The sequence below is a fragment of the Scyliorhinus torazame genome, chromosome 7 (assembly GCF_047496885.1).
Source record: "Scyliorhinus torazame isolate Kashiwa2021f chromosome 7, sScyTor2.1, whole genome shotgun sequence".
NCBI lineage: Eukaryota > Metazoa > Chordata > Chondrichthyes > Carcharhiniformes > Scyliorhinidae > Scyliorhinus > Scyliorhinus torazame.
In genome coordinates this window covers 83,099,483-83,114,315 of record NC_092713.1, presented here as the reverse complement: position 1 = coordinate 83,114,315, position 14,833 = coordinate 83,099,483, and the positions used below count along the sequence as shown (strand labels likewise).

Sequence of the window (14,833 nt, the reverse complement as noted above, 5' to 3'; positions counted from 1 at the left end):
ACAGGTTGAGCAGTTGCAGAAACAGTGTAACGACTTAAAAGCAGCTCTACGGGCACTCCACAGTTTCACGACGGAACAAAGGCAGAGCTCGGTAGATCACGCAAAGTGCCGGAAGCAAATTGCTGAATTGCAATCTCTGCTTTCGGTTCAGAATGGGTTCCAGAGCACGTTTGTACCTCAGTTAGACCAAGAAAATGGCCCCGATTGGCAGGAGTTAAATGAGACTGCCCACAGATTGGTACATGGCACATGCATACAGGAAAAGCCACAAAAGACAAAAGCACCCCACCCCCGACTGCACAGGCAGAACACACCCCTATGAATCCTGTCACCACACAGCGCAGGGCCACAACAGAAGGAGACCCAGATTCCCTATACACCACCCCGCTAACCATAACTCAATTAAGGGACGCGTGTGATAAAATAACACCGTTCCTACCCACATCGGACCCCCACCAGTTCTTTGCAAGAGTAAAACAACAGGCGACCATGTACGGCCTGGATGAAAAGGAGCAAGTGAAGCTCACAGTTTTGAGCCTCAGCCCTTCAGTCGTGGCAGCCCTTCCCGACCCACAGAATGTAGGAGGAGGCACCCTCCAAGAAATGCACACAGCGATCCTAGATGCGATCGGCTATAACAAAGGAGATCCCATAGAAGGCCTAAACAAGTGTAGGCAAAAGAAGACAGAGCACCCCACAGCATTTGCTGGACGCTTGTGGATACATTTCACAGCGGTGTTTGGAGAGTTAGCCCGCGCCCATTTGACCCCAGATAATATGGCCAAATGGACCCACATCCTAGTCTCTCATAAAACAGAGACAGGACAGAGAGCTTGCGCAAATTACGACTCCTCAGACGAGGCCCACTACGAAAAATGGGTTTTAAAGAGATTGTCCCGCACTTGGGGATAGTCCATCCAAGGCAAAACAGCGTTTGTTAAAGCAGAGGAGGAACAGACAGACATGCATCTAGTTAGGACGCACCAGAACCCCGCATGGGTAAATGAGGGAAGGAACAACCCACAGCAAACCAAATCCCAGGAGTGTTATAATTGTGGCCAATTAGGACACTATGCATGAGAATGCAATGCGCCCCAGAAGCAGCAGAGAAACCAGCAGACAGGCACCCTAAATAAGAATAGGGCAAAGCCAATTCACAGTGTTAGCGCCCATACTGAGAGCACAGATATGAACGGCACCGACTGACGGTGTTCGGGCTCCCCAACCTGGGTCTGCGACACCCTTTGGGACAAATCCGGTAGACCGGTAGTGGCAGGCACAGTCCGGGGACACCCCGTAGAATTCCTTTGGGACACAGGAGGGTCCCACACCATGCTCAATTCCTCCACAATGTTTCAGCGAGACACGTGGCCCACCACGGACACCATTACACTCAGCGGTTTTACAGGGCATTTACAGCAGGGACACATCACAGCCCCTGTAGCAATCCAGATAGAGAACATTAAAACTAAACACCCCGCAGTTCTGGTCGATCTACCCCAGACAGCCGAACACATTTTAGGCATTGACTTTATGAGTTCCCACAACCTCTCATTCGATCCAGTGAATAAATGTGTGTGTAGAATGGCAAAGGCAGCACGAGCCCCCGCCACGCTCACAGTTGGAGAGTATGAAAATAGGATCAGCGCAGTATGAGACTTCTGGTTCGACCCTCGAGCCATTAGTCAGGACAAACAAGTTAGGGAAGTCCTGCAGCGACACAAAGCAGCATTTGCACAGCACAAACACGACTGTGACAAGATCGCTGGCTTTGTGAATATTTCAGGTCCTGACCCCAGACCCCAAAAGCAGTATGGTTTCCCCCAAGAAGCAGAGGGAGAAATCTCAAAAGTTATACAGAGTCTGCTTGATAAAGGCGTACTCCGATCAGTAGCCTCCACGAATAATGCGCCAATTTGGCCCATCAGGAAACCTGATGGATCATGACGACTGACCATTGATTACCGGGAACTGAACAAAGTAACCCCAGTAGCAGCCCCCACCATAGCCACGAGTCCCGAGACCATGCTCAAACAGGGACTACAGTCAAAACAAATTACGGCTTTGGACATTAGCAACGGCTTTTGGTCCATTCCATTGGATAAAGCATGCCAATATAAATTTGCTTTCCCCTTCCAGGGACAGCAATATACGTGGACGTGCCTTCCACAAGGCTTCCACAATTCCCCCTCCATTTTCCACCGACAGCTGGCAAATGCCCCGACATGACCGCAGTCACCGTCATAAAAGCCCTCCACAGTATCTTTACATGTTCGGTTTCCCCGCCTACATACACAGCGATAGGGGGTCCTCCTTTATGAGCGACGAACTGCGTCAATTCCTGCTCAGCAAGGGCATTGCCTCGAGCAGGACGACCAGTTACAACCCCCAGGGAAACGGACAGGTAGAGAGGGAGAACGGAACGGTCTGGAAGACCGTCCTACTGGCCCTACAGTCCAGGAATCTCCCAGTCTCCCGCTGGCAGGAGATCCTCCCGGATGCTCTCCACTCCATCCGATCATTGCTATGTACCACGACCAACCAGACACCACGAACGTCTCCTTGTCTTCCCTAGGAAGTCCTCCTCCGGGACGTCGCCCCCAGGCAGCTCCTGGACCCATCCTGCTCCGCAAACACATGCAGGCACACAAGTCGGACCCATTGATCGAGAGGGTCCACCTCCTTCACGCTAACCCTGAATACGCCTAGGTGGCGTACCCTGACGGCCAACAGGATACGGTCTCCCTACGGGACCTGGCGCCCGCTGGTCCCCACCCACACCCCCACCACCAACCCCATCCTCCCTCCCACCGGCGCACCCCACAGCCACCCCCTTCCCAGGTGGATCGGTTCTCCCACTGGTCCTATCTAGGGGTGATGAAGAAGCCAAAGCCATGCTCCCGGAGCCACGGATACCCGAGCCGGCGCCTGCATCACCGCCGGAACTCCGGCGATCGCAGAGGACGACCAGGGTCCCCGACCGACTAATTGCTTCATTTTGAATGTAAATAAATACTGTAAATAGTTGTGACATGTAACGAGGCAAAACACTGTACTAATGTATACCGGGTACCACCATAACCTCAACCTATATCACTGTGTAACGCGAGACCACTGTGGTAATACCAGGTATTGCGGTACCAGAGAGAGGAATGACCATTGGCTAGACCGCAGGGTCTACCATTGGGCAATGTACATAGCCCCACCCTGAGAGGCGGGGTATAAGAATCAATGCCGTCCCAGCAGCCTTCACTTCTGTAACTTCACTGCTGGGTACAGTTCTATCTGATTAAAGCTGAATCGATATGACTCCACGTGGACTCAAGAGTATTGATTGTGTATCAATTTAATCAGATAAGTACTTTGAAGGATGTATCTCCGCATCAAGCCGGCGTGCCTTCCGCTCAGCCCTCACGCAGAAAACTCTGTCGCGATTTTTAAGCATTGGCTGGCATTCTTCCAGAGCAACCTCGATATGGCTGCCGACACCCCCACGGAAAGGCAGAAAATACACCTCCTACGCTCGCGGGTCAGCCCGGCGATCTACCCCCTGATTGAAGGGGCGGCAAACTATCATAAAGCCATGGAACTGCTGGAAGGACACTACATTCGTCCACTTAATCAGGTCTACGCCCGTCACCTGCTGGGAATGAGACAGCAGAGCCCAGATGAGACGCTAGAAGATTTCTACAGGGCACTGATCGTGCTGGGCCAAAAACTGCGGCTGCCCAGCGGTGACGACGAACGAGCACTCCGAACTTTTAATTTGAGACGCTTTTGTGGCAGGTATGATCTCCCCCGACATTCGCCGAAGGCTACTCGAAATGGATACGCTGGGCCTCACCGAGGCCCGGGCCCTGGCAGGGTCCATGGACGTGGCATACAAAAACACCCTTGCATACGCCCCCGCGCGCACCGTGCCCCCCTGGGCTGCGTGGCACCCTGCCGCGGCAGCCCCCCAGACTTACCCGCTTAACCCCCAGACTTACCCGCTAACTCCGCAGCAAGACGCCCTGATACCGCCGCCGGCCAACGCTGCTTCTTCTGCGGCCAGGCGAATCACCCGCGCGCGCGCTGCCCGGCCCGCACGGTCACCTGCAAAGGGTGCGGCAAGAAAGGCCACTATGCCGCGGTCTGCCTCGCCCGCGCGGTGAACGCGGTATCCAATGACTACCCTCAGCCGTTCTTCCAGCCGCCCGCTGTGCAACCACAGTTCTTCCAAGTCCCCACCGTCCCAGGCCCACTGCCGCACTCCCTTTTCCCAGCCCCGCCGGCCCAACGCGCACCGCAGCCTTTGCCCCGCCAGGCAGCGTCGCAGCCACGGCCATTCTTCCCCCCGGCAACCATGCTGGAGGAGTGCGCGCAGCCATTTTGTCCCTCGCCAGTCCAATCGTCGGGGTCTCCGTCCCCGAACTCCATTGGCGATCCCTGGCCGGCGCCATCTTGGATGGGGCCTCAAGCCCCCAGCACGGCTGGCTACGCGCTGCCGGACCAAAACCCCTTGCTGCAGCTGGCCTCCGCCACGCTGGAGCAGCATTCGCCGCCAGTTTGCTCCTCTCCGCCGCCATCTCCGGAGTCCCCGGACTCCATGTGCGATCCATGGCCGGCGCCATCTTGGATGGGGCCTCAAGCCCCCAGCACGGCTGGCTACGCACTGCCCGATCAAAACCCTTTGTTGCAGCTGGCCTCCGCCTCACGGGGGCAGAGTGTGCCGCCATTTTGTCCCTCTCCGCCGCCTATTTGTTCCTCCCCGCCGCCATCTTCAGAATCCCCAGACTCCAAGTTATTATTTCCTTTTCATGGCCCTTATATAAAAAATTCTAATCAATTTTGAATCAACATAAACTATTCTACAGTTACTTAGCTTTCACATCACGTTAATTATTCTAGGTAACCAATTTTACAACAGGAGTTACTTGCGTGTGAAATGATTTTCTGTGAAGTGCTTTGTGTTGTTGGCGATTGCTTCAATAGAAATGGACACTTCTAAAGTTCTCACAGAACATCTAGTATCTGAAAAGATTATAGTAAACCTTGTTGAACTTTTTTAAAAAGTCTGCAAACAAGACCACCTGAACCCTTTTGAGTGGAAAGCAAGGGACCACGTTGAACGCTGGAAATCCGAATGAAAACCAGAAAGTGCTGGAAATGCTCAGCAAGTCAGGCAACGTGTTTGGAGAGGGAAGCTGAAAAAACGTTTCAGGCCGATGACCTTTGAAATCTTTTACATCTGTAATGCTGTATAGTTGTTCTGATGATACTTCGGGCCTGGGATGGGGTTTTGTGTTCAAGTCTCCCCCCCGCCCCCGTTGACTCTGTTCTCTCTCCACTGTGGCCGCCAGGCCTGCTGAGTATTAAAGCATTTCCTGTGTGTGTGGTTTTACGAGTAGAAACGATGGTGGCAGCTCTCTGTACTATTTGGACATTTGAAATGTAACCACTTCTGCTTGAGGACAGACAGGAGAGACTGTATCCCAGACAGACTGAAGAGCTGCAGTTACGCAGGCCAAGCAATAGGGCAGTGCCTGGTGTTAGTGAGAGGATCCCCCCCCCCCCACCCCCAGCTACTTCCTCAAAGCGTCTCCCAGAGATTGACAAAGCATGCAACCAATAAAACCGCTCAAAGCAGCTATATGAGCTAACCCCCCTTCAGTGCCGATTAAAATATTAAGGATCTGTTGTGGCTCCAGGAAAATATATGCATCACTGATACATTTGCAAAATATGTATGTGAAAGGGGAATTTTATTAAATCGCTGTCATGAATTTAAAGTCACCTTAATGCTGACCAAATGTGCTTTTGAAATAATTATTAAACTTTAACTGAAATGTTTTGGAAAAACTGATCGTGCAAATTCTGTATATTTTGCATGTATTTGTTTATTAACACTATTTGCATCTTTTCCCCAAATGCTGCGCGCTTCTTAAAACAGCTCAGCTTGAAAGTCCGCCACGATTTACCTGACAGGACGGGAGACTCTTCATTCCATTTCAGGTGAGGAAGGCGGGCGAGATTTCCAACCACAGCACGGGCCCTGAATGGACATTACAAATGTCAATCATCGAGGCGAGCCAGTGCGCATCCTCCCTCTCCAGCTGTCGTTGCGTTCAGTAGCCATTGGGCTGTCGATCTGTGTCATAATTTCCCCCTGGATCAGACGGAAGAGGTGGAAGGTTCAGGTTAAAATAAGTTGTGTATGTGTGTTTTATAAATGAATTGAAGGCTCATGGAAGTGAATAAGTCGGACCTATGCGACAGCTTGATAATCTGGGTGAGTGAGTGCTGCTGAAGTGTAGGCTACCTCTTGCTTTGCAGCCCCGTTTGGCTCACCTGTGCTGTCCTCCAGTACAGGTATAATGCTAGGCTTTCAAACAGCCATTATGACCCCGAGCAAGCACGACAACGAGTACATTTTCGACTTTTTTTTGTCTAAATACACCACAAAGGTGCTTCAACCACTAAGTTTATGTTGCATTTGTCGAACTAAAGTTAGAAATATGATCTAAAATATCTAAATGCACGAGAAATAGTTTACAGGCCTAAAGTAATGTTTAAACAAGCTTGAGTTGATTTCTCCATTGCCATTATTAATGAGACAGTATTATTTTTTATTTTAAAATAAGCATAATTTACCTTGCAAAATATTTAAGAAGGGGAGAAAACAAAACACTTATAGAATTACAATTCTGAATAGCTGGTTGATTGAACTGGCTCCCTAAACAATCAATCCTGTTTTTTTCTCTTTGGGTCTCCTTGACAGGAAGGAACAAGATGATGCCATGCTTAGACCACCTATTGTCCAGGGAAATGCAATTACATTGCAGATGGGTGAAAATTAACATTGATCTCTGATTTAATTGGGAAATATAGTGAAATGGCAAAGATGTTGGTGCCTTTTTTTAATAACAATAGGGAAATTATTTTTGTATTAAGACAACAGCGAAGTACCGATTTTTACCACACATTGTTGGTTATTAAGAGTTTTTAGACTTCTAAAAGTTTCATGTGTAAGATTCTCTTTAAAGAAGAGGAAGCCACGGTACAACAGTTCTCATGTAAAGCAAGCTCAATTATATCCAGGCATTCAGACACTATCACATGCTGCTTTGCCCAATGGTGTAGTTTTATCCTGTATTTTAAATTTACAGAAATATATTCCACCCTCTTGTGAGTCCCACAAAGTACTATAAGATTTAATGGCATGCTAATTTAGGATTATAATACTCAATATATAATGTAAATCAGTAATTGTGATTATTAGATCAACTTGTATGGCTAGATTCATTTTATAAATAATATCAAGTGCTGCCCAATCGTGGAATTACATCTAACAGTAGATGTTTTGTTTTGAGTTGTCAAGCATGGGTTGTATAAGCACAGCCTGTACTCAGCATGTACCTTTAGCTGTTCATAGTAAGCAGTTTGATTCAATCAGCCAGTCATTGGGATGTATGCCCTACACACCTGCGCGACACCAGCACCAAAATGTCAACTGTGAGATGTAATTCCACAATTGGACAGCATTTGATATGAGCGTGCTCATATCTATGCTAACAATTTAAGATGATCGATCAAGCTCATAACGGGACTCATTTGCACTTGCTAGAAGTGACATGCATTCATTAGCCAGGACCCATTTTCAGCAAACAAAAGGCATATGCTGAAGCCTTGCTTGACTTATCCGGCAGCTTTGGGAGCCTATAGTTCCCCGTTACTTTCTTCATGGCAATGCCTCGGCTAAACAGTCAATCTACCAAGAAATTAGCACCCCTTTTCTCCTGTAGTATAGATTGTTGTGATCATTTGAAATTTGGCATTTTTGCATTTGTCCTGATGAGTGCAGGACGAAAAGATTTGGCAACATATCTCTCTTTTCAGCAGTATTCAAATTTGGTAGTACCAAACAACTGTCAGTGCTATGTTGAGGAGCTCCTTTTTAGGGGCAATGGATGAACATCTGCCTGTGGATGTGATTGAAAGTTCTGATGATTAATGTAGACAGGGTTTCATGGCAGCCTATGTGCTAATTTGTTGATGGTTACACTGCAATCAATATGAAAATAGTCACCTGTAAGGTGCAAGTCAGGATTTAATAATGCAGCTTGTAATATTAGATTGATGTCATTGAATATTTATTCCTTGACCTAACTTTGATTATTCACCTGATATGACCTATTTAAAGGACAGAGGTAGATGAATATAGTATGGTGGCTTGAATGACCAAGTCCCCGTCAAATCTTCTTTGGAGAACAATTTTAAGTTTGGAGGTGGTGGGGATGGAAGAAAGGTGAAGGTGGGGGAAGGGAGGGGGTGGGGAGAAGGCTGATTGGACACATTGTTGACCTGTTTCATATAGTAATGATTTGTGATTGAATCATTCTTAATAAAACTTTTGTGAATCACGACCAACACAATATTCAAAATTGTCTGTCACAATTTTGAATATTGTGTTGATAATGATTCACAAAAGTTTTATTAATCTGTATGCCAACAATTTACTGAATGACTACTATCAATCTCATCCGAGTGATGCAGTTCAAAATTGTGACATGTTCTATCGACTACTCTTTATCCACTGAGTACTACCAGTTCCATCTCAGTAGGATGGTACATGAATTTCACATTAGGACTGAAAAAAAGGATAATTATATTACAAAATGTCAATTTTGTTTGAGACATGACTTGTTACTTTAATTAAAGTGGTGATTTTTTGGAAAGATTTTAGTTTTTAAAATGATGATTTTGTTCAAGTGATTTTATTTTTAATTTTACACTGAGGCGGTTCAGTGCATTGAAGCAGCAACATGTTGCCTTTGGCAATGAGGGTTTAAATATTTTGTTTCCTATCTCATAATGCAAAGCTTCTGATTTGGGCTGTCACTGTGGGGGGAGAATGTCATGCAGACTTACCTCTGGAGAGAAAGGATCACCCAAGAATGATGAGTGCTGGCATCTAAGATTTGGATCTCTCCAAAAAAAACTATTTCTTTGATCAAGCTTTTGGTCATCTGTTATGATCCCAGCTGATATTACAACTGGACAGTCGGGTCCCAGAGCAGAACCCTGGCTTCATATAGCATAACTTTTTTTTGTGAGACATGGATGAAGAGCATCACAGGATGGATTGACTGTGAACTTTTAACAAAATAATAAAACCTTTATTAAACACCACCTATACCGTTACAGATATACACACATTTGCAAAGAGAGCACAAGTTACAAAATATATCTTATATGCTAATGTTATTAATAAGTACACAATCCATGTAAATCAATAGGCTAACTGTGATCAGACACACCACACTCTGAAACCTAGTGATAGATGCCACCCAGTATAACTTCTTTGGAGTTTTCATCAAATCCCCCTCAGATTCTTGTCACATGTGAACCAACTGATCTCATTGGGACTCTGACATCCACATGAGTGTTTTCAAACTTCACTCTCCAAGAACTCACTTGGAATCCTCTCCCAAACACCACTTTCTCTCAGATGCCTTCACCAAGGATCCACCTCCGGAATTTCAATCTGTCCTTTCAGTATTCCTGTGCCTCGGATTGGCACGTGCATTCAAGTTTCCACCCAATCTCTCAAGTACCCAGCCATGCCAAGAGACCATTACTGCTTCCCACGTTATGTTAAAGACGTCACCAAACTTTTGATTTGCCTCAGAAGTCCAACATTTCACCTATCGACTTTAAGTCTGGTTCTTGCAGCTGTCTGTTTAACTCAGCATTCTCTCTGCTTTTTACTTTAAATTCACTGAACAGGACCTTATCCAACTTCTTTTCTTCGTTTCTTTAACTTACTGTCACTGTACCTTGGTACATGTGACAATAAACAAATCCAATTCCTGAGACATACTTTGGTCCCAACTCCCTGGTTTCTGAATTTTCTTTTGTTCTTTTGGGAAGTCTGCTTTCTGCAGCTCCTGTATTCTATCCAGCTTCTCCTGGATCCAGTTTACAATCAACATAAAGGTGCTTTCTGTTCCAGAGTGGCCTCTGGTTACTCAGTAACAACCTAGTTTTGCTTAAGCCCTTTATGCTTTCACCTCGTAAATTCTCATCACCATACATGCATCGAAACCAAACTGAAGTCATCAACCCTTTCAAATACAAAACCACAAAATTAAACATACTTAAAGCTTTACCCTATTTCTAATACCTACAAGTACAAATATAAATTGTTTAAACCAGCTCTATTTCTAAACACATCTATCCTAATGTATATCTCAGTAACACATTATTTTGTTTAATAACACTCCTGTGAAACACCTTAGAATTTTTTACTTTGTTAAATGACCAAATGCATGTAGTTGTACATTCGGCCCTTAAAATGAAAATCTGAATTTATGAAGAATATAACTAAAATACAAAATAAGAAAAGATATAGCTTATCATTGAATCACAGAATGGTTATAGCACAGTCTATGTGGGTAACTGTATCCATGGCAGCTCTCTACAAGGAAATCTAAATCCCACTCCCTTGCCTTTTTTCTGCAGCCTTTCACGTCATTTCTCTTCAGATCATTATCCAATTGCCCTTTGAAAGCCACGATTGAATCTGCCTCCATCAGACTCTGGTAGTGCATATCAGATCCAAACCACACACTGATTAAATTCATTTCTCTTTGTCACATTTTGCCATTCACCTTAAATTGGTATACTCTGGTTCTCAATCCTTCAGGGAGTGGGAAAAGATTCTCCCAATCTACTCTGTTCAGAGCTCTTATGATTTTGAACACCTGTGACAAATATCCTCTCAATCTTCTTGAAGAAGAACGCCCAGCTTCGGTCTATCCTCGTAACTGAAGTCCCTTGTTTCCTGGAATAGTTCTTGTCAATTTGTTCTTCATCCTTTCTAATGTCTTATCATCCTTCCTGAAGTGTGGAGTGTGGTGCCCATACTGTATGCATTACTCCAGTTGAGGCTGAACAAGTGTTTTATAAATTCCTTGCTTTTGTGCATATTTTCAGCTTGTCCTGTCGCCTTCAATGGTTTGAGCACTCATGTCCCAGGTCTCTCTGCTCCTGCACACCCTATAGAATTGTACCTTTTATTATATATTGCCTCTCCACAAATGTACCTCTTCACGCTTCTCTACATTATTTTTGCTGCCACGTGTTGGCCCATTCCACCAACCAACTATGTTATGCTGTCCTCCTTATACGTGTGTCATCCACAAATTTTGTCATTGTGCCTTCTATCAAGAAAAGCAGAAGCATTGGTCTCTGGGGAATCCCATTATATATACCTTGCTCCAGTCCAAAAACAACCTTTTCCCCTGCACTGCGAGCTCTTTCCTGTCACTCACCCAACTTCTTGACCAAGCTACCATTGCTACTTTTATTCCATTGACTTCAGCCATCCATGATTTTGAGATCCTGTTTGACCTTTCATCAGAACATAGACCTGAATTGTTTGCTCTCTTTATCTTTTCTCAGATGTTGAAGGACCTGCTGAATATTTTTAGCATTGTCTGCTTTTATTTCGGATTTCCAACATTCGCGGTATTTTTCTTTTATAAACATTTGAAGTCCTGATTTTTTGGATTTGAGGCAATGATGATGAGCAAGGCCTGCGAATGTGTAATACCTGGCTGCCCCAAGACTGCTTTTTATTCTTAGCTGAAATAGGTCAGATGGTATAAGGGTACATAGACAAATAACTTTTTTCTTAAAACCATGCGGTCCATGTGGAATCCTGGGAGCAGCGTTGCATTTCCTTATCTAACGGTAATATTCACCACTGCTGATGCAAATCTGTTGAGGCAGCATAGCATAAAAGAAAGAAAAAGATTAACTGCAAGCCAGATTGTAACAATAAACTTTGAATTCCCTTGCCTCTCGCGTAAAATAACTCTTTGGTGGAGACGTACCATACTGGTGTTCTAGTCGATAATGTTCCAGTCGATAATCTGGTTACCATTCCAATGGATAATCAACCGACATTTAGGAAGCACAAAACAATTTATGTTTTTTCTTCCTTGTGTGATATAATGATTCTGAAATCTGAGGGGTTTGTAAGTTAAATAAATCCTTTCCCCTTAATTTTCAGAGAAAGCACATTTGTCTGTGCTTGCTTATACTCTGGCTTCTGTGTTCAAATGACAATCATGTTTATTATGAGCAGAAAGACAACAAGGTTATTTGTTCACACTGAAAAAGTTCAGAAGCAATTCAAAGACAAGTTTTGAAGTTTGTATGAGAAGTGAGACAAATCTGCTGTTGGTGGAGGTCTTGCAAGGTGCCTAGCAAAATTAGATGGTAATACATTTGGACGGCAGATTTGTAAGTTAATTGATTTATCAAAGATCTGAAACTACCTTCCATCGTAGTTGTATGAAAGGCTATGCTCAAAATATTTTAATGGTGGGTCAACTCTAGGAGGGAAAGAATAATTTCCTTCTCTGTGAATGTTATATTTCAGACTCAACACATTTTTATGTAGCATCTTTTTTGTTCCCTCATGCCAAGGGAACAATCATCAGTGGTTTTTACTATAAATAAATCAAATACAACTAATGAAACTGACCTTTTTCAAGTCACACTTTTCATAGAATCAGGGAATTTACAGTGCAGAAGGAGGCCATTTGGCCCATCGGGTCTGCGCCGGCCCTTGGAAAGAGCACCGTACCAAGCCCATACCTCCACCCTATCCCCATACCTCATCCCTATCCCCACGCCTCACCCCTGTCACCCACCAGACCTTTTTTGGACACTAAGGGCTAGCATGGCCAATCCACCTAACCTGCACATCTTTGGACTGTGGGAGGAAACCGGAGCACCCGGAGGAAACCCACGCAGACACAGGGAGAACGTGCAGACTCCGCACAGACAGTGACCCAACCGGGAATCGAACCTGGGATCCTGGAGCTGTGAAGCAACTGTGCTAACCACTATGCTACCGTGGTTTATTTACTTGATCCTACCATATGGGTATGTTTCTTGAACATTACTGTAAGACATCTAACATCAGTTTTAAAACAACATCCTCAACTATGCATGATGTATTATTTTTTATATTGTTGTGACACCAATTTGAAACTTCACAGACAGAAACTTGGGTTAGTGTTTAATTAGATACTCAATTTTCAGCTCCATTATTTAATCATGTAAGTTTTAAAGCAGTTATGTTTTGTGATTTTTATTTTTTTTCCAAAAAGAAGCATTCCCCACCTCAGCAACATTTTAAAGTTACAAGTGTTTTTAAAAAAACTGAGGGTCTGATTCTCCTCGGTTTTACGCTTTGTCACCATTCAGTTCCTCGGTACAAGGCAAAAGAACAATAGACAGAAACCTGTGGTGCAAGATTTCCACTTCCTTTAAACTGTCCAAAGGTTTTGTTGGGATCCTCGGAGGAGCCTTTGTGCCTGATGCGGATGTACCTTCAGGACAATGAGATGAAGGCCCTGTGAGGATCGTCCTACTTCCATACAGAGCAGCCATTTTCATGCTTCTGTCTAGAGTGGGTATAATGGGAAGCAATGGGAGAATGCTTGCAGACGAGGTACAATAAAATAGTTGACTTGATTTCAACCCAGTTTAAACACTGAAAGCTGAGTATTAATAATCAGGGAATTTAAGTTGTTTCAAAGTTCACTTTAATTTTGCTGCAGTTTATTTTGCATGCATATTTCACTGTACAGATCCTTACCTAAACTCTAAAAAAATAAGCAGTATATTTTTATTAGACAGATAGTGAACCATATAAATTAGCAGCAAATATAAATTACACTTTAAAAATCTCATGACCAATGTGATAATGTATTTTTAGAGGCATGATTATTGAACAACAAACCCAGGCAGTTCACCTCACTGGCTTAAAAAGTGCGCTTCACTTTCTTGAGACTTGCAACACCCTGGGCTAGCGTGTGGTCAATTCCAGCCCCACTTGGGCCAGACTTGCAACACAAGTGAAATTATTTTTATTCAAATTTTTATCAAAACATATTTTTTTGGATAACCATTAACAACATTTAACATAACAAAATAAATGTTAACCATATATACAGAAAAAGGAACAATACTATGTAACAATCTCTTCCCCCCCCCCCCCCCCCCCCCCCCTCATCTGGGTTGCTGCTGCTGCTGACCTTTACTGCTCTCCTAGAAAGTCGAGGAACGGCTGCCACCTCCGAGAGGACCCCGTCGTGGACCCTCTCAAGGCAAACTTTATTTTCTCGAGACTGAGAAACCCAGCCATGTCGTCAATCCAGGTCTCCACACTCGGGGGCTTTGAGTCCCTCCACATAAAAAGGATCCGTCTCCGGGTTACCAGGGAGGCAAAGGCCAATACGTCGGCCCATTTCGCTTCCTGAACTCCCGGATCATCTGACACACCAAAGATCGCTATCTCTGGACTCGGCATCACCCGCATGTCTAAGATCTTGGACAATGCCTTAGCAAATCCCTGCCAGAATCCCTTAAGAGCCGGGCATGCCCAGAACATATGGACATGATCTGCTGGGCTTCCCGCACACCTCGCACATTTATCCTCAACCCCAAAGAGCTTGCTCATTCTGGTTGCCGTCATGTGTGCCCGGTGGACCACCTTAAACTGGATTAAGCTATGCCTGGCACATGATGAAGAGGAATTGACCCTGTTTAGGGCGTCCACCCACAGGCCCGCATCCAGCTCCCCACCTAGCTCCTCCTCCCATTTGCCCTTAAGCTCCTCCACTGGGGCTTCCTCCGCCTCCTGAAGTTCCCGGTAGATGTCCGATACCTTCCCCTCCCCTACCCAGGTGCTGGAGACCACCCTATCCTGTCTCCTGCGTGGGGGTAGCAACGGAAATGTCACCATCTGTTTTTTGAGGAAGGTGCACACCTG

General features: G+C 45.1%; 1 protein-coding gene across 1 annotated transcript in view; it reads left to right on the top strand.

The window, feature by feature from the left end:
- The first annotated feature begins 6,111 nt into the window (after positions 1–6,111).
- Positions 6,112–14,833, top strand: part of hook1 (hook microtubule-tethering protein 1) — a 149,510-nt gene continuing 140,788 nt past the window's right edge. Inside the window, exon 1 of the mRNA XM_072510981.1 lies at positions 6,112–6,271. Within this exon, the coding sequence (XP_072367082.1) occupies positions 6,227–6,271 (45 nt within the window). The 5' untranslated portion in view covers positions 6,112–6,226. The remainder of the gene's footprint in view (positions 6,272–14,833) is intronic.